The 23,579-nt window shown below is 26.3% G+C and overlaps 1 protein-coding gene across 3 annotated transcripts in view; it reads right to left on the bottom strand.

Moving 5' to 3' along the window:
* The window catches only part of LOC129606586 (uncharacterized protein DDB_G0283357), a 44,494-nt gene extending 22,362 nt beyond the window's left edge, over positions 1–22,132 (bottom strand). For 2 of the 3 annotated variants that reach the window (XM_055516973.1, XM_055516974.1), the window contains exons 1-2: positions 21,325–22,131; positions 90–5,733 (exon numbers count right to left, since the gene is read on the bottom strand). In XM_055516973.1, coding sequence (XP_055372948.1) covers positions 90–5,356 — 5,267 coding nt within the window. In that variant the 5' untranslated portion in view covers positions 5,357–5,733; positions 21,325–22,131. Of the gene's footprint in view, positions 1–89; positions 5,734–21,324 lie in introns of all 3 variants that reach the window. The other variant, XM_055516975.1, reaches the window with a different exon arrangement.
* Positions 22,133–23,579: the final 1,447 nt, after the last annotated feature.

The raw sequence follows: 23,579 nt of genomic DNA, 5'->3' as shown, positions 1-23,579 counted from the left end.
ATAAAATATTATTAAACACACTTTTTAGAATATTATTTTTTAAACACACTCATACAAATAATATTATTTATTTTTTTTTGTGTATTTACTTTAATTCTTCCTCTTTCTTTTGTTTTTCCTCATTTACTTTCTTTAATTGTCGTTGTAAATCCTTTTCTAATTTCTTATAATCTTCTTCATTATCCTTAGAATGAATTGATTTTCCAATTCCATTAAGATTTTCATTGGTTTCTTCTTCAATTTCAGATGCAGTTTCTTCAGCTTTAATTACATTTATATCTGATATTATGTCAACATTATTATTATTATTAAAATTATCACTATTATTAATACTATTATTCTGATTACTAATATCTTCAATAAAACCGTTATTTATTATATTATTACTATCATTAATATTATTTATATTATTATTATTATTATCGATTGAACTCGAAAATTCAGTTGTTTCTTCAACAATTTCAATTTTTGGTTTTTCACGTCCTTCAACATGAATTGGTATAAAATGAACATTACCTTCACTTTTACTTTTACTAACATTTAAAATATAATCACCATTTTGATTATTATTATTAACAGTTAATTGATTTTGAGTATCTGTTTCTTTTGGTTTTGATTCAATAACAACATCTGGTAAACTTATACTATCGATAACTATAGATGTTGTATTATGTTCAATGTAATTATTAGTTTCACAGAAATTAATTATGTTACCGTTATTATGAATATTATTACTATTAATTTCATTATGAATATTAAAATAATTACTACTGCTAGTAGATTGTTTTTGATGTGATTGTAATAATTCAATATCATCGGTATCATTTACTAAATCACAGCTATTTATTACAAGAACTTTATTAGATGAATTAATTGAAGAATTTGCTGTAATTGTTACCGAAATTGGTGTTGTTGCACCACCTATACCTGAATCAGGTGTATTTAAACCATCTGTATGATCATCATAATCAAATGGTGATTTATGACGTAATGGTGATTTTCTTGATAAAATTGGTGATGGTGGTTTCTGTTGTGCTGATATTGTTAAAGTATCCATTTTACGACCAAATGTTGGTGAGTTAAGATAATTATTTTGTGTTTTAGGTGAAGTGGAATTTTGCTGCTGTTGATTTTGTTGTTGCTTAGAATCTATTGACTTATCATTGCTGCTGGTATTTTCATTATTATTGCTATCATTTTTATTATCACTTACAAAATGCCAATCATCTTCATCTTCTTCCTCTTCAATATCTTCTAATGTAACAATATCAATGGGAGAAGTTGATCGCGATTTAAATTGGGCGGATGGTGATAGTGGTGGTGGAGGATATTTTGGTGGAGATTTTGATAAATTTTTATCGCCATTATAATTTGTATTGATTGTTTCAAAATCATAAAATACATCTGGTTCAATATTAGAGTTATGTGATTCTTCACTATAATCTGCAACAGTAACTTTGGGTAAAGGTGTTGTTGGATTAGTTATATTTGATGTATCATTTGTTAAATCATAAAATTGATCACAAGATTCTGTTGGTGATAATGGAGTTGTTGGTGATAATGGCTCTTCAATGACTGGTTCACGTTCACGTTGTGACGAACATTTATAAATTTCTGCATAATCGCTACTATTTAATTGTATTGGCTTATTGCTTGTTCTATTTGGTGGTGATGATGATCTTGATCTTCCAAGGCGTGGCGATTCTGGTTTCGCCGTTGATGTAGATGCCTTAGCTTGTGTTTGACCCATACTTGTAGTTTGAGTCTTTATAAAATTATCACGATCACATTCAGCTAATTCTGAAAGTTTTTCTATCTTCTCAATTTGTTCATCATTTTTATTTTTCTTATTATTATTTTTATTTGAATTTTTCTTAAGGTTTTCGTAAGAATCTGTTTTTGATGTGTTTCTTGTTGTTGACACTGATGGTTGTGAATTACCGACGCGCGCGGATGATCTGTTAGTATAATTTGAATTATTTTCATTTACTGACGATAAATTTGAATTTCGTTCAGGGTTTGTTTGTAGTGGTTGTTGTTGAATATTTTGAGATGAAATTTTTTTCTCCGATGAGCTTTCAGTGTTGTTGATATTATTTTCGCACGCGCTTTTTGAATTTTTAATGTCATTTTGTGACGTTTTATTTTGTAAGCTTTCTGTGCTTTCGATTTTCTTTGCAATATTCGAAATTTTTATTGTGTCGTCATCATCTTCGAAAGCTTCATCTAATGTTTCTGTATCTGTATTGTCTGTATCATCGCATTTATTTTTGTGGTTGTCAGCGGAATTTCTTTCATTTTTGCCAAAAATATTATCACTTTCATCGTCTTCAGGAGATGCTAATTTTGCACGGGAATTTTGTAATTTTTGTACAATGTCCCGGCTATTTTTAGATTTTGTTATTTGATAACCGATTTTATCATCTTCAGTGTTATTATTTGTGTTAGATTCTACACTATTTTCATTTTTAACGTTTTTGTTACCACTTAAATCACTTATATTTTTTAAATTATTTAAAATTTCACTTTCATTTTTTGAATTTAAACTTTCTAGATCTTGTAAATCAGTAGTTGCATTACTTGATACAATTAACGGCGATTTTGTTACATCGCTTTTGGTATCCTTTGATTTTTTATTATTGTTATTATTGTTGTTATTACGATGTTTGTTGTGATGACCACGATTTCGCCCTTTAGCCATTATATCACTTATAAAATCGCGACTTTTATCAATTGGATTATTAAAAAACCTTACAGATTTTTTAGGAGACTTTGAAGATCTGTCCTCAGAGGTAGCTTCATTAATCTTTTCTGATGATGATACATGCTCATTTTCACTTTCATCGTCTCCTTTATCATTTACAGGTTGAACTGGAGATTTCACTGTAGCAACTGATATTGTTGCGGCATCAAGTAAAGGTGATGCAATTGAGTAAGGTGTTGAAGATATTTGTTGCGATGAAGGTATTTGTTGTTTTAATTTATAATTAAAAATTGGTTTTTCCTGTTGTTCTTGTGTTTGTGATTGCTTCGGTGTTGAGTATCGATCGAAATTACTGTCCGCTTTTAATGAGAGATCATTATTTAGACCACGGTGTTCTAAATTCTTTTTATCATTAAAATAATCGTTTGCATTTAAATTAGATGGCACCGTTCCAAATGCTGTTGATGAAAATTCATCAGCACCAGCATTATCTTTTTCACGACGTTTCCACAGTTCACTTTCGTTTCGAGTACTACTATGCGATGAATTTTCATTTGAATTAGAAGCATTTTTTGGCAGCCAATCATCAAATGCATTTGTATTAGTTGGTATTGTAGTTGTAGCATGCTCTCCTGACCCATAATTATATTGTGGCATCTGCACATAACTTTTATGTGTATCATACAGATTTTTTTGTGGCTCATAAACATTTCTGTTTGATATTGTATTGTCAGCATGTTTATTTTCATTAGAAAGTGGTGTAAATGTTGTTTTATAGTTTGTAAATGTATCGTTATAATGAGGTGATGTAGTGTTGCTGTATGCATCAGGAGCTGTGTTATTTATAGTATTGAACAAATTAGTAGTATTTATATTTTGTGTTGGACTATTTAATTGTTTGTTGTTAAAACGATCCGCATTAGAATTTATGTTGTTGTTGAATTCGTAATTTGAATTTTTGATTGGTACATTTGAATTTTGTTGGGAATTGGAAAATGGTTTTGGGGTTGCAGATAAATTTATATATTCATGTTGGGAAGGGGTTGGTGTTTGAAAGGAGGGAGAATAAGGTGTTTGATTTGTTAAGTTTATGTATGGGGATTTGTTTTCGTTTTGATCAGCATTATAATATCCGTAATTTGGTGAAGTAGGATAAATTTGCGATGTTTGAGTATTCAAAGGCAAATTTCTATTGAAATCTGTTGTTTTATTTTTTAGAATAATATTTTTTGGAGGTAGTTCGGGTGGTTCATTATAAGATTTTTGTTCAAAAAATCTGTTACCGTAATTTGGTGTTGGTGGGGATACTAATCGAGAGCCAGGTGTCTCAAAATTTCTTGGTACAATTTTTGGACCGATTTGTTCATTATATGGTGGTTTCTCTGAACTACTGTATGGTGAATTAATTTTGTTTGAGGGATCGGATGATTCATATGAAGTTTTATATGGATTAAATGTATATTTTGATGTAGGAGACTTAGATTTCACCGGATTACTGGAGTTATTTGAATTGGAGTTGTAATATCCAACTTTTGAATCTTCTTTTGCTTGTTGTTCCTTTAGTTGCTGTTGTTGCTCTTTTAGTGCTTTTCTTACGGCATAAGGAACATATTTTCCAGGTTCTGGAGAAGGTGGTGCTTGGGATGGATTACTGATGTTATTTGCATTGAAAGTCGGTTTATAGGTTGGTGTATTGTTATCATTATAGTTAGTCGTCACTGAATTATTATAATTTGGGCCAAATGCATTTCTATTGTTCTTAAGACGTGAAGATTCTTGATTATGTGGATTTGAATATTCATTGTATGGTGATGTGACATTTCGATGAGGCATATCAGAAGCATAACTTGGTGCATTGTAGCTATAAGGTCCAATGCTATTTTTGTTAATAGTATGTTCTCTAGCGGGTGATTCATATACTCTTGCCCCAAATCGGTTACTATTTGATGGTGGAAAGGCGGATCTATTTCCAATTGGATCTCTTTGCGGTGATTCAAATGTTCTGCTTGGTGTTGATCGATACGCATCATATAATTCTCTTCTTCCTGCTGTAGGTGTTCCTGGTTGCGAATTAGGAGCACGACTAGTTGATCCATCTCGTTTAAAAGGTTCATATGGAGGAGGACGCCCTTGAGAATATGTAGAACCTAATGTTATATATGGACTTCGATCTCCAGACGTTGTATCATACCTTGAGTCAGGTTTATCGTTTCGATTGGAATATGTTAGATTATTTGTTTTATATGGTGGTGGAATATATTGAGTTTGATTTGGACTTCCAACAGAAAATTGCTGAAATGGCTTATCATGTTCCCTACCAGCTGGTATATTATTATTATTATTTGGTGGTTGATTATATGGTAAATTACGTTGTGGTGGCGCTGTATAAACATTTTGTGTTCTATTTATAGGTGTACTATCATATTTTGTTGTATCATAATTTGACCATGGAGGAGGCACATCATTAATTGGAGTGTATTTGTTTGGAAGCGAGGTATTTGATTGTGTTGAATAAGATGGTCTGTTGTTTAGATTGTAATTTTTTGATCCATATTCATAATCTGGTGTTGATTTAAGTGAATTTTTGTAACTTGGTAATGGAGGAACATCATCTTTTGTTGTTTTACCGCGACGGAAAATTTTATTAAACATTTTCCACTATAAAGATATAAAATATTCTCGATTTTTGTAATTTATTCTTTAATTTCTTAATTTTTTTCTAATTCGATTTTTTTATTCACCTTTGTTTTATTTTAATACAATTATTTTGTTTTTGCGTTTCTATTTCGAATTTCTTAAATGTATAAATATTTTAAAATTTAAATTTTGTTATTATAGGATTTTTCATAATACATTTTAGGTTAAGGTGAACTTTTATTATTTTTATTTCGATTTTTTATTTTATTAAATTTCAATTTGAAATTAATATTCATTGTAATTTGTTTATTGCTAAATAAATCGATTTTTCCATTTGTATTGGTTTTTTTTTTTATTTTGAGTGTATTTGTGGGAATCTTGTGAAAATCTTCCTATATAAAAAGGAAATTTATGATTTATAATGGAAATAAAAAATAATTATTTGATAATTATGTGTAAATTTAAATTTGCATAAATTTTTATTGCTATACGATGAAATTGAATTTACTTTTAGATTTAGAATAGTTTTTTTCTTTTGTGTAATTAAAAAGTAATTATAAATTTTAAAAAATATTCATTTAAATCACAAAATATATAAATTTAAGTTAGTTTCGTTTTATAGAAGGTTTCTTATTCATGTTTTGCAATTTACACAAAACCTACACTTCTTATGCATTAAAAATTAACGAATGGTTAAAACACGTTTTACAATTTTGTCATAATCCTTATCATTCAAGGATTTATATGCTTTGCAGTTCTGTAACTTTAGATAATTTGCCACTTATTCTGGTATGTAACATTATGATGTTGTCAACAAATTGACAAAATTTTTTCTTTAATTTTTTTCGCACATAAGAATTTTTCAGAAATAATTAGCAAGTGTTGTTGTTTTTATACTTTGCACCTTCCTCTTTTTCTTTGGGAGAACGAGTTTTCTTCAGTATGAATATGTATATATTCTTGCTCAGCGCAAAATTAAACGTTGATTTAAACATGTCCGTCCGTTCGATCGCACGATAACTCAAAAACGAATAATGCAATCGACACCAAATTTTCACAAGTTGATTCTTTTGTGCCAAGGACGAACTCTATTGTAATTGGACCAATTCGGACAACGGGTTCGGGTAGCTGCCATACAATTCAAAGAGTTTATTTTAAATATTTCAAACAGTAATAAAGGTATAAATATGAAATTTTGTATACGTGTGTCCAATTACATTCTACATATGCTCTAAAAAATTTAATGGGATAGGGGCACTGGTTCAGATGGTTGTCATACAACTCCAAAAGCAAATTTTTTATATTCGAAAAAATAATAAAGTCAGATTCATGAAAGTTGGCAGTCGTGTGTCCAATTTTAGGTCAGATATATCCGTTAAGTTTCTATAGAACGGTTTCACAGGTTCGAGTAATTCTTATACAACAATGAGAGGTGCAGGGTATAATTCGATCGGTTTAGATCGACAAAAAACGTTTTCACTTGTTTTCTTCTTTATTCTACAAGTAAAAATATAAATATGTTATTATTAAAATCGCAACGCAATACATTCAAAATTTTATTTACTAATAAAAAATCATGGTTCTCTCAAGGTCAAAAAAAAATGAGACACATAATTGTTTTTGGATTGTTCATTTTTTTTTCTTGCTCTTAAATAAGCAATTGTAACAGATTTCGACTATTGTAAAAATTTAGCAATAATGTGAAATTTTTGTACTCAGTTACGAGTATAACTTATATAACAGATTATTTAATTTTCTCTCATCGACCAAAATCAAAAAATTTAATCTAATCAAAAAAAATAATTTAGTTTTTCTGCAAAAAAAACTTATTTTTAAATTATTCATAATAAAAAAAAATATTTCAATTAAAAAAATTGTTTTTAATTTGTTGAGGCTGCAATATATTTTTATTTTGGAAGCTACAAAATTGAGATTTTTAATTTGAAAGCTACAAGAAGAAAATTTGCAGAAGATGAGAGCGCACTACAAAATAAAAGTGAAAAATCAATGAACAGACCTGCTCAATTATAGCAATTATTTGAATTTTTTTTACATAAAGATTTTTATTTTATAAGAAGAGGTGGAAAAAAACAATATGCTACATTTAAAAAGGAATTTCTCTAATGATCGGATTAAAATTTGTTATGTACAATTTTTACGATTATTTCATATCGTATAGTTCTTTATAGTTCTTTTATGACTATAAAATATAAAAATTATTGAAAACATGCCAAATAACAATTGTATTTTTAAATATAGATTTCTATATCCGATGTTAATTATGCTCGCACTTAAACTTATACAACTTGAACTTCATTACATTATGCGTGACAATATTTTTTGTATAAAATTAAGTAAAAACAAATTTTTGTTGAAAATTCTGTTTTCTTATAAAAATATCTGTAAAATGTTATGAATGCAGAGTGTTCAGGAGTAGATGACATTCCGATGCAGAGTAATAGAATGACTTAAAAAAATGGCAAAACTAATATGAGATGCGTTACATTCGGGAGATATCGGAAATAAGAAAACGGAAACTAAAAGTTAAGCTTTGATAACTGTATATAACTGTATATAACTGCCAAACAAAATGGTGTCTGGCGTGTTTGAATTTCACAGCTTATTCATGTTTGTTTTAAAGGGTAAATAAATGTTTTTTTATATATACTTAAAAATACTTTATTATTTTTAAATGATTTAAAAAAGTAGTCATTTTTTCCAGGTAAAATGTAAAGGCTAAAACGAACTAAAAGTGGGCGGTACAAGAGTCCACCATGATGGTATTGGAAGAAGACAATACTTTAAAAGGTTGGTTGAAAGAATAAAACTGTAATCATATTCTCGGATAGTTAGTCTGGAGACATTAGGTTTCTTGTTTACACAAGTTGAATTGGGAAGAAAAAATAAAACTGTACTGTCATGGACCTTAGATCGTTCAGGTATAAGCAGCATAGAAGAGGCTGGCAAGTCCATTAAGCCTTAAGAAGGAAAGTCAGAATTACGATTCATAAAATATTGTCTGTCTTGCTACATGCAGCATTTGTTGTCCAAAATAGTTCAAAATTCAAATAAAATTTTCATAATTTTTTCAAACTTTTTACTCCTTAATTTTTTATAATAAATTTGAATAATTTTTAAATAGCACACGAAAATTTATGAGAATAAGTAAATTAGAAATGTTTTTGTTGACAACGTTAATTGGCTAAACATTTTTATGATAATTATCAGAATAAATGATTTTTTGATAGTGGAAATAAAGATAAAATTATACAAGGAATTATGAAAAATTTCAAAGCTTTCGTTGCAAAACACAAATATCTCATATTTTAGCAAGTTGGGAAAATTTATAATTTTAATAAAAATGTTTTTTATTCTTTCAATGTGTTTACTAAATTTAAATCATGGGTGGTCTAACATAAATTTTTACGATAAAATTAAAAAAAAAATTTAAAAGTTATAAACGTTTAACCACAATATTAGAGGTAAAAGTATATAGAGGTAAATAATCACTATATAAATTGATTATTCGAATGGTCACGGCGCCAAATTATGAATTATAATCTTAGCGAATTTTTCAAAATTTTCTTTATATATTAATTCACTCTACACATACCTATATAAGCTACATAACAATTAATTAAAATATAATGTATGTACACATATAAAAGAGTTTCTGAAAATTTCTAATAAATTATGTGTAACATTATTTATTTATATAAACAAAAAGGAAAATTTACATTTTCTTTACATTTTTTTTAATAAAATTAAGAAACTAAAATTTATATTTATTTTTAATTTCATCAAGACCTTTTCTTTTTTCTATCATTTTCATTTAAATTTATTTGACTGCATGCCAATTTGGAAAATCATGCGTGGGAAGGTTAGAATGAATAAAAAAAAAAATAATTTTTTCCATTCTCTTTAATTCTTTGAAAATGTTTATACGATTTTCGATTACTGTTGTTATTAAAAAAAAAAATTAACTGATTGTGTCGGAAGCATCATAATAAGTTTCACCCCCAGATGAAAAAACCACAAGTTGAGACACTTACATTTGACCCTTGTTTTTTTTTTTTGTTTTACAGAATTGAAGTAATTACACACTAAACAATTTTTTACTTAAGTATGAGGTAGCTAGGCGGATCATGAATTAAAAACAAAACATGGAAACTGGTAAAATTTTGTTTACACAATATGTTAATAATATATAGCTTGCTGTTTCAATAATATACTCGTATTTATTTAGTACAATCTTGCACACTCTATATATAACAGATATAATAAAAACACAAAGGAAAGACATTAAAAAATGAATTTCTTCTAATTCTATATAGAAATTTTTTTTTAATTAAATTTTTTAGATCATAGAATAAACCCAACAATTCTGAATAACTGCATAACAACAAAAAATATTATTTGTGTTCTATTTTTGATTTATCGGCAAGATTTTAATTATGTATATTAAAATGAGAACAGGTTAATTAAACTAATATTGGGAATAATTGCACGACATTCTAGTTATTAAAATAGCTTGATTAAAATTTTGAGAGCTGAATAAATTTGCAAGGTATTTTAAAATTATATTCTCGTATTCACAATTTATTTGGACTGGTTTCTTAACCTTAATTAATAAAGTGTTGAATATATATTATGGTGAGTATGTTTTGATCCAAACAAAACTCATTCGAAATACGAAGATCTGCGAAAGATCAAAAGAGCAACATTCCTTTAAAACATTCTAATTAATTTAATTATACCAATAAATTTAGTATGTATGATCATAATTTTTCACTGCCAATTCCGAAGTAGTTTTGAAAAGATGTCTAACAAAATGTTTCCTTATAATTACTGTTATTATTTTGTTTATAATTTTTGTTGCTGTAATTTGAAATTCAAAAGGATTCCGATATTAATAATTTTATAATAATTATTTTAATGCCAAAATTTTATTTTTCCCCAGCCTCGAAAACATCATTTCCTTCTTAATAAACGAACTGCTTGAATTTAATCAAAAATACAAAACTAAAATACAAAAAATTTTATTAAATTTAAATTTCCCATAAAATTTAAAAATATTTTAATTTATTTTTAGAAAAATTAAAACTTAAATAAAATAAAAAGTAAAAAAATTTCAAATTTTCTAATTTTAATTGCATTCGTCTAAAATTGCAAAAAATATTTTTTTGCATACAACACTAAAGAATCAAAAACTAAAATTTAAAAATTTCCAGTTGATTGACCATGAAAATTTGATCGGTCAATTCCACATTTTCCTCAAATTTAAATTTTTCTTTATATTACTTTTTGATACATACATACACACAATTAAAAATATGTATGCTTGCATGTGTTACCAGCAATCATTATTTTTTAGCAATATTTATAAAACTTTTTCGATCTGGTAACGAAAATTTACAAATAAAATCAAAATTAAAATGTCAGATAATTTGTTTCAGAAATCTTTTTAAGAAAAATTTGACATACTCGGGCTGGTTTCAAAGAGAGCCGAGACTTACGTAGAACATAAGACCATGGGCTTTCTTCCATCCAGCGGATGTCCATAGGAAGAAGTACACTGTCACCCTTGATGTCGAGTGTAATTGTAAATAGCCTTTTTATTGGTTTGTTTAAGCGAAGCATTAGGTTTCGGGAAGCATTAGGTGGAAAAGGGAAGGAGACCTCGATATTTCTTCTCAATGAGTGTGGACCATTCATGCATGACAAATGGGGGGGGGGGCACAGTAGATCTTTTATATCGCTGTACATTATCGTCCCAATCCATAATCTAAAAATTTACGATAGTCTTATTGATCCGGATTGATTTCCCTAATATAAATTTACAATTTAAACTTTTTCCGAAAAAATTACAAACACATCGTGTGCTGGTTACATAACATAAACTTGTTTATATTTATACATACATTTTATAAGTCTCTATTTCATCAACAGCACTTTAGAGCAATTTTCACAAGAAATCAGAATAAATTTTCCATATAAATTTAAATTCGTACATATAGAGTGATAATTTTAGAACTTCTAAAAAAAAATAAAAAATTAAAGGTGCGAATAAATAAAAGATTAAAATTTTAAATAGTTTCTATTTAAAATTTTAATCTTTTTTTTGGTTATCTGAAAAAAGAAACGAAATTTTTGGAATATTTTTAAATTTTAATTGCATGTTCTGGTAGATCAAGTTTTAATATTGATAATCAAAATCAATCACATTGCGAAATGAATTTTTTATCTCAATTTTTTTGAAATAAAGGAACTAGAGCTTATTCAATTAGTTATATGACTGTCTAGTCCCATATTACGCCTACTAATAATGTAAATTTTATATTTAAAATAAAGAAATATTGGTGTCGAATTTATAATTAATTACAAGGTTAAGAGCATTTAGAGTCGTAACTATTAAAATATATTGAGCTATATGATTGTGTTTCCATGTACTTGAAGTTATTTTTTAAAAATTCCACTAAATTTCGCTTTGAATAAATTTATGGGTGTGCGTGTCCATCAACATATTATGTGTATATAGAATAAAAAAGCTTTATTTTCCTATAAAGTGATTTTCGAAAAAGAAAAACTTATGGACAAATTTTTTTGTTATTATTTTTTCGTGTTTCCAGAAAGGAAAAGTGGGAATAAAGGCGAAAAAGAAAAATGTGAAGCAAAAATAGGTTTGCGTCTTTGAAAAATAATGAAAATCTTTTGTTCCACAAAAAAAATTTCAACAAAAATTAGAAAAATTCTCATTATGAGAAAATTTGGTGTTGGTAAAAAACAAAGCCTATTCATGTGAAAATATTTTTGTTTTATTGTAAATTTTATAATAAAAACAATTAATAATTAATTATTTACCATTTACGATAACAACAAACTAAGATAATGTTTGGCTGTTTTTTGTATATACATGCAAATAAGATACAACAGTAAGACTAATATGACTGACCTTAAGACGAGAATATAATTAATTTGAAATTTTCGAGGTCCTCAAATCGAGACTTCTGATTTTTTCTCGTCAACGGAAAAGGTGAATGAATTCAATTGATTTAATAACGGGTACTCTGGTGTTGAGTATTTTAATGTCAACAAATATTTTGTTTACCAATAAGTTTTTTTTTTACGGAAGTTCAAAACTTTTTTTTTCTTGTTTCAAAATCCATTAAAATTTTAAATATGGCCATCACTATAAAAAACTTACGTCGTTGGTAAATTTAGAATGTGAAATTTTAGAAATTTTTTTTAGACAAAAATTTTTAAGTTTGGTTAATGACCATTTTGATAATAAATACATTTCTTTCATGTTTTATTCAAAGCCTAAAATTTGATGAAAAATTTTGAGATAAAAGAATGTGTTCTTAGAAATTATAAAGAGAAAGGCACGTTTATGCGAATCTCACCAGAGTCTATTTTTTTAGATGGTTTTTTTTTGTATTTCTTAAATATGTTTAAAGTAAAAGAATTTTAAGTAAGATTAATAATTTAATTGGAATCAAATTGACTACAAAAAGATAATATTTGTTTTGTTATTTGTTCTAATAAATGTTGGACAACGGATTACACGAAGCACTGTGAAGAGCCACCACGAATTCAAATACTATTGAATTCATTGAATTTAAAAGAAAACTAGTATATAGTATGGGTAGAGTTTTAGATTTCATGGTATGGCTAAGACGCTTCCCAACTTTTGGATTTTAACAAATTTAAACGTCAGTGTGCTAACATCCGATTTATCCGCTGTATATCGACCCAGAACAATCAATCAGAGCGAGTGCGATGACTAATACTTCAACGGCTGTCCAGCACTCCCTATAGATAGTTCTGTTAGAGCGTATGTTACCAAAATTTTGACTCGCCGTTGTGTTATAAAAAACTTAACTTATATAAGGTCAGACATAGCGTTTCGGTTTTGAACGTATCGTTTAATCGATCACACGACACAGCAATTAATAATTGAAATTCAGGGCTTTTGAGAGTGGAATCGCTATATTTCAATACCTATCTCGTTTCATACCGATTCCAAAGTTGGTACAGTTGAAATTTGTTGCTTTTAGATTAATGTCGTCAATCGCAAAAGATCCTATGGGTCGACGTCAAAAGAACCAATTTTGATCCCTGGCTCGCACACCGAAATAATAATTCAAAACAATTCATATAGAGATATATGAATTTTTTTAATTATAGAATCAAAACTCATAAGTTCGATTTCCATTGCGTACCGTACAATATAGTGTCGCATAAATTTCCAAAATCCAAATTTTAATCCTTTTGATTTAATAGCATTACAAATGGAAAATTGCAACAAAGTTGCATATCGTATTTATTTTAAGAACTCGTAATCATCGCATAATAATTTTGAAGTTTTTTTTTCGGTTGACTTTAGTTTGACTGACACCGCGCGTCTTTTAATATTTATTTAAATTTTTTTTTTACAGGAATATTTTTTTTATTCCCCATATTATTTTGGCGCCCACACTTTATATACAAATAAATTATTTAATTTCTTCAAATTTGACAAAATAAATTAATTAAATCTAAATGAAAGAAAAAACACAGGCACTTTACATTTTCAAATGGAATAAATTTAGTTTATTATAATTATTTTCATTTATGTACGTTAATATGCAAATTTCAAAATAGCGTACATCTCTAATTAAAGCGTGTAACATTGCAAAATGCAAAAAACAGAAATCAGAATCATCCCACTAAAAACGAACACGCTTAATATTACTCATATATGTATTAAAAATGTTTTTGGCATAAAAATGTAAATTTTTAATTAAAAATTATTTTCGTTATAATTGCAATATTTTATTTTATATAATTAAATTTGGTTGACGTACGATTAAAACAGTAATACGGTTGAATATATAATGGTGTAGATTTAGAAAGTGATGTCATGAGATTACTGAACTGATTCGATAAATTATAGGAGTCAACGTAAGACTCTGCAAAATTGAATAGATGGATTGTTGTAACATATCGAATACATATTGACCACCATCACGTCGACCCATAGATTCGTTTGCGATGCTCATCCCCACTTATATTACCGCTATATTTAGGCCACTGAAAAAATACAGTGTTCCAGCTACCCAAAAAAGAAACATCTACCAGGTTGATGAAGCCCCTGACGAAGCATTACAGTTGTAAATGGAGTACAGCCTCGCATTCGCACAATAAGTGCCTTACCGTTTCGTCTTCTTCCAGGTATATACGACAGATTTCGTTGTCCGCTTTGCCCATCCTCTTTAAATGAACTAACGAGAGACAGTATCCAGTGAGTACATCCAACAATAGCCTCAAATAGAACTAGACGATCAGTGAAATCAGTTCCCGTCCCCGGATTTCAAGGACGATGTAAATTTTTTAGAGTGAGAAAGGCTCGGGAAATTGTTCCTATGACAACCCTGGCTAGTTCCCCTTAATCATAAAGAGCGCGTAGGATTGTTGCCCCAGTCAAACGAAAGAAGTTGCCTAAGAAATTAACTATAATACTCGCAACCTTCGCTAAATAACTTTTATTTAACGAAGGTTGCCAGTAGTGTTCAGTGAAACACGTAAAATACAATTCGTATATAAAAAATACAAAATGTGGTCGGCTATATGAAAAATATATTTTTTTTCATATTTGATTTTAATGGTGTCAACAAAAATATCATACGCTTTTAACATTCAACTGTGTCCTACGCAATTTTCCCACGTCAACAAATGCTGTTTTTTATCCTTTTTTAAATTTTTCATTAACAACAACACAGGTATACAAAAAAATATGGGTGGCTTTATTTTTTGGCATTTGATGGTCGCTTGTTTTCTTAACTTTGTTGACTGAAACTTTTGGAAAATTCGAAAATAAATTCTAATTTGTTTTAATTATATTTAAAAATAAATAATTTTTTACAACAACTGGGCGAAAATTTGATATAGAATCAATTAAATAATGTTAAAATAATTTATTATGAAAAAAAAAACTGGAAATCCTTATAATATTTTTTATGTATAACATTGACAATTAATAATAAGAATTATATTACTCATAATGTTTCCATATATATTCTAATATTAATTCATAATTCGAATTGTATTTCAAGGTGCCGCAAACACGCCTTTGCATTAGCACAGAACTTTCTTGTTATTGAAAACAAATTATACGAAGTGTCTACATATTTTACACAAACACAGCATTTATTATTTTGTACCTGTTTTACTTTATATCATTTGTTGGGCAAAGATTAATAATTATAACTGTTATGTGACATCAATCTAGAAAACAAATAAACGCTTCACGAACTTTATGTTCCCCATAAATTTGTGTATTTAAGGATGATCAGCAGCCCGAAGTTTTTCTTCCCCGAGATTGTAGCAATCGGGAGATCTAATTGTACTCTGGATCGAACTTAACTTTATATTTTCTTCGGAGGTATATTAAGATTCCTTTGCCTCCCTATAGAACCTTCAAGAGCTTACTAATGTAGCTGCCGCATCAAGAAATTTAACTAATCGATGAAGTGAACAGTTAATTATGAAAAATCCAAATTATATGCGAATTTTTCAATAACAAATTTAATTTCTGATTGGAAGTAGTCAAAACTTTATTTTTTAATCTTACTATGATAATTAATTCCAAAAGTTCATTCCCCACATTTTTTTGCAAAATGTTATGATTTACATGGATACAAATACGCTGTTAGAAAAAATAAAGTTGGGTCAAACCAATGGTTTGTATTGTAGCACTTTTCCCTTCAACAAGTGAAAATTCTGCTTTTAAATACAGTCTATGTATACCTATCACACTATTAAAATTATTTTCATTCATATACAAAACTATTTCTAGGATTGCATATATTTAGGATGACGCATATATGCAGTCTTTGAAATAAAGCAAAAATTAATATAAAAAGGGGTTAACACAATGCTCGATTTTAAGGGTCAATTGTGTGAGTTAAGAAAAATAATTATATTTTTTAATTTCATGGAATTTACCCATAGCTTTTTGGGTTTATAAAAATTTGAAAAAGCTTGCGGTTTCGGAAATATAAGGTGTCAAAATTCAAATTTTACGAATTTCAAGAGGTGATAACTTGAGAGGGGGTGGAGATGGAAAAAAATTTTCTTCTAACAAAATGAACTATTTGTTAATATCTAAAAGCTCCTAAAATTTCAAGCTTCTACAGTCTGGGGTCTAGAAGAAAAACGACGTCAAAAATTTGGAAAAAAAGGACTTTAGATAACGGTAAATTTGACGTGGGAAAATTGCGTAGGACACAGTTGAATGTTAAAAGCGTATGATATTTTTGTTGACACCATTAAAATAAGTTTCTAGTGAAGATCTTTGTACGTATTAAATTTCAGCTTTCTATCTTCAAAGGTGTAGAAGTTTTGTAAACAAAAAAAGTGTCCACGGACGGACGGACGGACGGACGGACGGACAGAGTGAAACTAACAAGCACTTTTTTCAAAAAATTTTTTGGAAAAGTGCTAAAAAGTACGCAAACAATGAGATAGAAAAAAATTTCTACAAAATAATAAAAAATTATTTTCCAATTATTTTGAATTTAATTGCTGAACTAATTTTGTGCTTGTTAGTAAAGAATGTATTAATCTTTTTTTTATGTACACATATAAATTTCCGTATATAATAGCATTTTATTTTTATTCATAATATAATTTTAATGATATGATGATTCATAATATGAAAATTAAAATAATATATTGGCTATATGAAGGGAAGAAACAGGAACAGATGAACTACAAATATCCAAAAATAGTCTTAGATCAAAATTGAATCTAACATGTGCTATTATGAGTCATATGAACTATAAAGCGTTCCCGACATACTATACGTACAATATGTTGTATGTACCTACATATACTCAATATTATGTACAACTCGTAATATAGACCTCAGAGTCTATAAAGTCACACTATATTTATGTTTTATTACTTTTATTTCTAGATTGTTATTGTTGTTTTTTTTTTGGCACTAAAAAGACTTATGTTTTATCAAAGAATTATGTGTCATATTGTGAAAACAACGAAAAAAGACAATTAAGTGCGAAAAAAAAACAAGACGAATGAATAAACGAATGAAATAAATAATTTTCTGTTTGTCGTTTTTACAGTCAATTAAAATAGAACAAAAAAGCCTATGATTCAAAGTATCAAATTTGATATAATAAAATTAAGTTAGGTAAGTTGTTTCTTACTTTATGAATTTTGAATATTATGTAAAAAGCCTTTTTAATTGAACAAAATCTTTATTTCCGATAATAAACTTGATATAGTGGGCTGCTTTTATTGTTAATGTCAAAAGATTAACTAACTCATTCATTAAAATACTGAAAATTTATCACTCTTTATAATGTCGAAAGCATCCGAGGAATCACTTATCGTTAAAATTATGCCGAATATAGAGATTAACGAAAAAAAATGGTTTATTTAATTTTAATATTGCAGATTCTTGAATGATAAAATTAGAAGAAAGCGATTCTTGCGGTTCATTTATTAACGATGAAATTTGTCAATAAAATAGCACAAAATACCTTACTAGAATCTTGTAAATTTTGAACTGGTTCATGGTGCAATTCTACATAATTATCCACAGAAGATGCTATATAGTCATTCTTCATTCAACCACCATCACACCCGTCCGTTCTACATTACGCTATTAAAATTATTGGGCTTTATTTGTTTAAGGGTGAGGTAGGAGTTCATATAAGAGCCCATGGAAATCTTTACCTCATTATTATCAATTATTTATGATTGAAAACATGCATGAAATTAATCCGAACAAGAGGTGGCTTAAACAATGTGATGCTATGGTATCGCACGGCAATCACAACTATCATATCAGCACATGAAAATCAAAATTTTGGTGTTAATAAAATTTAGACAAAAGAACATTTGAATTGATGTTCAAGTTTATGTGCTTTAATAACTCTCGATTATTTCTTTTAGGTTTACAAATAGGCAGTGCTTTCCTTTTGTTAATCAGTAATTCTTGTTACCTCGCAGTATATTTTTCAATTTACATACTTGTAAAATATGGGTGGCAGCGCTCGGAAATGTGACCTGAAAATGGGAGTTTTGAATAAATACTTCTCGCGAACAGTGAGAATCTCTATCGCCAAATATCTTTCAATTGCTAATGCGATTAGATAACTAATTTCTTTTATTATATTTGCAATTTCATGTTCCACTAAGATTATCCGTCAGGATCTATATAATATCTTTTATGTTACAACTAATTGTGAGTTTTTATTGGGTGTGTAACTCACAAATTTTTATTTAATATTTAGTGTAAACATATTGTGTAAACTCTACATTAAAATTGCCTTAAGCCCTAAATATTTTCAAATTATTTCTATTTTTTTTTTGTAAAACTTTTAAGGGGATTGTGTAATAATTATGTTCTAAAATGAACACATATGTAAATCAAATTATACATAATAATTCTTTTTTGAAAAGGAAATATTTGTTATATGCAATATGTACAATTTAATGATCATCTGTCCGCCTACAATAAAAAAAAGCGGAATTTGTAAAATAATATTTTAAAATATTGTTATAGAAACAATTTTTAAGATTTTTCAATATATAGTTTTCTATTTAATGAAAACATAAATATCATAACTTAAATAGTTTTTAAAAAAAAAAAAAAATTTAAAAGAAAACCTCTGAAATTATTTGAAATATTTCATTGAACCTATTTAATACATTTGAATACTAATGGGCAAAATATTCGTGTAAGATTTCGTAAAATGTAAAATTAGAGAAGAAAAATCGAACAAAATTAAATTATAAATGAAATAGAATTTGAATGAATATGAAAAAATTGAACTTTATTTATTTGTTTAATGCATTCATGCATATATTTTTCGTATTCGTATGATAGAAAACAAATTTATTTACAATAAAAAGAACTTGGAATTTCAATATTTATATTCTGTTATTTTAATAGATGGCACACATACATAAATTCTAGAATATCTGATCATGTAAATTCTGATCATAATATTGAACAAGCTAATTGCAAATTTGTAACAGCCTCCCTCTCAAAAATTTCTTCCGGTTTAATACATTTTTTTAATATATATATAATTTTCTAAATTCAAAAGATAGATCGTTAGCATTGCTGCTGATTAACATTCTATAATTGAAATATGAAATATTTTGTATTCAGCAGTCCCGTGTAAATTACAATTAACATATAAAAAGTAGATTAATTAAATAATTAATTTAAATAGACTCTAAAATGTGATTAATTTTAATAAACATAGGTTAACACAAATATTTGGCAGATTTCGAAAAAAAAAAATAACTAAATCATATGACCGATTAAAATAATTTTGGAAAATGAAATTGTTAAATTTTCTTTTTGTTTTCTTGAAAATGAATTTGCCAATGATTAGAATATATAAAATACTGGACTTGAAAAATATAATAAATTGTGAATTTTTGAGTAAAAAATATTCGACCCAAAAAAAATATTTGTGAAAAGTTGATTATTTTGATCTTGTAAGTAAATATTAAAGATTCTAAAAATGGTTTCAATTTATTTATTTTTGTTTATGAATCTAACATAAATCAAGTTTCCCGTTTTATTGTCATTAATCCGACAGCTAGTATGAGTTAAAATGGAGAACGGAAATGAAAAATGGATGCATATGACAGCCATTATTAACTTTCCAAAGAGTATTTAAAATTAGTCAGAAATAGGGTTGTTAAACTTAACAAGGGCTCATAAGAAGTTAAATTAAATATTTCTAATATAACCATGAACAAACTTGAATGGGTTTTTAATTTTTTCTTCCCATAGCGGGATCAAGACGCTGATAGTGATTCCCATCACCATCTACATTAACACTATATCTAGGTCATAGAAAAATTGCAATATAGCAGCCTCCTAGAGACGCGACACTTCCATTGACGTCACAAAATCCCTTGCAAAGCGTCAAAATCTCCGACCGTGGCCCATCACTTCCAATCATTCAGGGTAAGCTGGACTGTTGTACTTGGCCCTCCAAAGTCAAACATGGCTTTGGTCAAATTAAAGGAGCCGCCGCTCTTTTATCTTGAATGGTTGTATATTCATTAAAATAGTGTACGACAATACTATTAGAATGCTGTCGATCTGTATTTATAGTGATCATAAGTCTATTAATATATCTCCTGATTAATATGTTTTTTTTTTTTTGTTTGGAAAATTAAGTTATTTTACTTATATTTATTCTATTTTAATATAACATTTTAATAATTATTCATAAAGATTGGTTGAAATTGCGATTCTTATAAAATGTACAATAAGAAAAAAAAAATCATGTTTACATGAAAATTTTGTGTTTGTTTATTCGACCATTACAGTTTGCCTATTAAAATAGAATTTCATTTTGCGCGATTTTTAAATTTTATTTTTTTTTTGTGTATTTTATAAATTCAATTTTGTAAACAAAAAATTTTTATTTTTAATTATTAAATTTTATATACGTAAAATATCTATTTTTTTTTTCTTAACATTTATTATATTAAATATAGAATAATATTCCACATAAGCATAATCCTGTATATATATATATTTAAATAATATATATATATATATATATATATATATATAAAATATATTAAACAAAAGAATAAGAAAATATAAGAGAAAAGAAGCCGTATATATAATCTTCATTATTTTCTGTTATTTTTTTCCTATTTTTTAAATAATTTTATTTTTAAAATATCTAAAAATAAATTTTATTTCATCACTTGTTCATTTAAGACTTTATTAGAAAATTATATACGAAAAAAAAATATATAAAGTCGTTGTTTAAAAAAAAAAAAAATTTTTTTTCTGTGTTCATTCATAAAAATATTTTAATATTCTTTTGTACATAATAAAAAATTTATGCAAATTTAAAATAATTTTATAAAAATGTTAAAAGTTTAATAATTCTCTTACTGAGCATAAGAAAAGTATGTAAAAAAATACTCACTGTAAAATGTTTACAAGAATTAAAAATTTTTATAAAAAAAATTTTCTGCGGCTCTTTTAAAATTTAAAAAAAAAAATATAACAGTTTTGTAATTAATTTTTAATTAAAATTTACTTTGTTTTATTATTATTTTATATTTTACTGTTATGATCGTATTTTACATGGATGTTTACGGCGTATATAAAAATATATTGCATATATACGTGTTTTTGTGTGTGTGTGCGTGTATTATTTTATATTATAATAATATAAACTTTCTTTTTTTTCGAGAAATTAAAAATATTTAAATTTTTATAATTTTCGTTACTCTACCACTTTGAATTTTTTTATTTATTTATTTATTTTTTTGTTAAATTCTCAATTATTTTATTTATAACTTAGTACTAAACATTTATATAATAAATTTTTTAGTAGAAAATATACATATGTATATATATATATTAATTATTATTATTAATATATGAAATTCTTCTTTCTCTTTTTTTTAATTATAAATTTTATTTTATAATTTTTTTTTATATATAATACTATTAATAATTTCAATTTCTTAATAAACTAAATTAAAACACACAAATTCTTCATATTTTGATCGCTCGGGTGTCAATGATTTTCTTTTTTTTTTTTTTCAAATATTTCAATTTTGTTGTTTTTCAAAGTTATTTTACGTTTTTTTTTTGTCGAAATTTATTATTTTCAATTATTTTTTATAAATTTAATAAAATAAATATATTAAATTTCATTTTTCATACACGTAATGTGTGTATATAATAAATTTCAATATTTCGTTACGCGGCAAAATTTTATTTAATTTTCATTTATTTTTTTAAAAAATTAAAATTTATTTTAGAAAAAAAAACAGAAAAATTAATTAAATTAAATCTTGATTATAAATGCAATTTTTATAAATTTGTTTTGATTTTAATGAAATCTTCTTTTTTTTTGAACAAATTTATTATTTTTATTTTTTTTTTTAATTTTCTTTTATAATTGTTTTATACTTTTATATTTTTAATTCATTATGCAATCAAAAATCATAGATTTATTAAATAAAGCATAATATAAAATTTTTAATTTTTTATAATATTCAAATGAAAAAATTTTAATTATCAATTTTCAATTATTAATGATTAATTAATTAAGAGAAAAACAAATTAATTTGTTATTATAAACGAAACGGAAAAAAACTATTAGAAAAAAAGCGGACGAACGAAAAAAAAAAAAATAAATTATAAAATTAAAAAAAAAATTATGAAAATTTTGTTTTTTTTTTGTCCTCGAACTGAGGATTACCGCACGCGGTTTTCAACTGTTTTTCTTAGTTCACCTGCCGCGATCAATTTGAATGATTTTAACACTGAATAGATATCATAACAGTGGCGCAAAAATTTATTCAGCTGTTCTCAAATTTTTTTTCATTCATTTTTGTTTCATTTTCATTTTATTTTTCATAAAAATTTTATTTTATGTTTATTATTACTTATGTATATACGTATGTATATGTATTATGTATTTGTATATATTTTTAAATATTATTCTTAATTTTCAGTTTTTATTATAATTAATTTTGGAAAATTAAAATATAATCATATATTTTGAATACATATAAAATGATTTTGTGTTTTATTGTGTGTGTTTTCCGATTTTGCAGAAAATTTCCTCTTTAATATTATTTAGTTTAGGATTACTCTCAATTTTTTATTATATTTCTTTTTAAATAAATAATTGTATATGGAACATTTTCTCTTTTATATAATAATTTTAACATTTATTTATATTATATTTTTGACATACAAATATTATCTTTTGTGTACAATATACAATTTAGTAAGTATTGAAATGAGACAAAAAAAAAAAAAACAAACGGCAAGAATGATCTGTTTTTCTCTCACATGTCGCACAATTAATATAATATGATGTTATATAAAATTAGAGAGAAATTGAAAACAAAAACGGGAACAAAATATTTAAAATAATCTCATCATCCAGATTATTGAAAAAAATTTCATATTTTACTCTCTGTCTCTCTCTCTCTCTCTCTGTGCCTCTTGTTTACATTTTATATTTAACTATTTTAAATAAAATATTAAATTTATAAAATTCTCTCAACATTTCCTTTTTAAAATTTTGTATTTTACTATTTTTTTTTGTATTTTGTGTTTTTTTTTTTTTTGGGTTTTGTTTTTATTTTTTACATTTTATAACTCATAAATTTTAAAAATATCCTATAATCTAATAAAAATGCTCTCACATTTTAT

Source organism: Condylostylus longicornis, unplaced genomic scaffold (genome assembly GCF_029603195.1).
Source record: "Condylostylus longicornis isolate FDR11 unplaced genomic scaffold, ASM2960319v2 ptg000019l, whole genome shotgun sequence".
Taxonomy (NCBI): domain Eukaryota; kingdom Metazoa; phylum Arthropoda; class Insecta; order Diptera; family Dolichopodidae; genus Condylostylus; species Condylostylus longicornis.
Note: the sequence above shows the minus strand (reverse complement) of the source record. Positions and strands in the feature narration are given on the sequence as shown.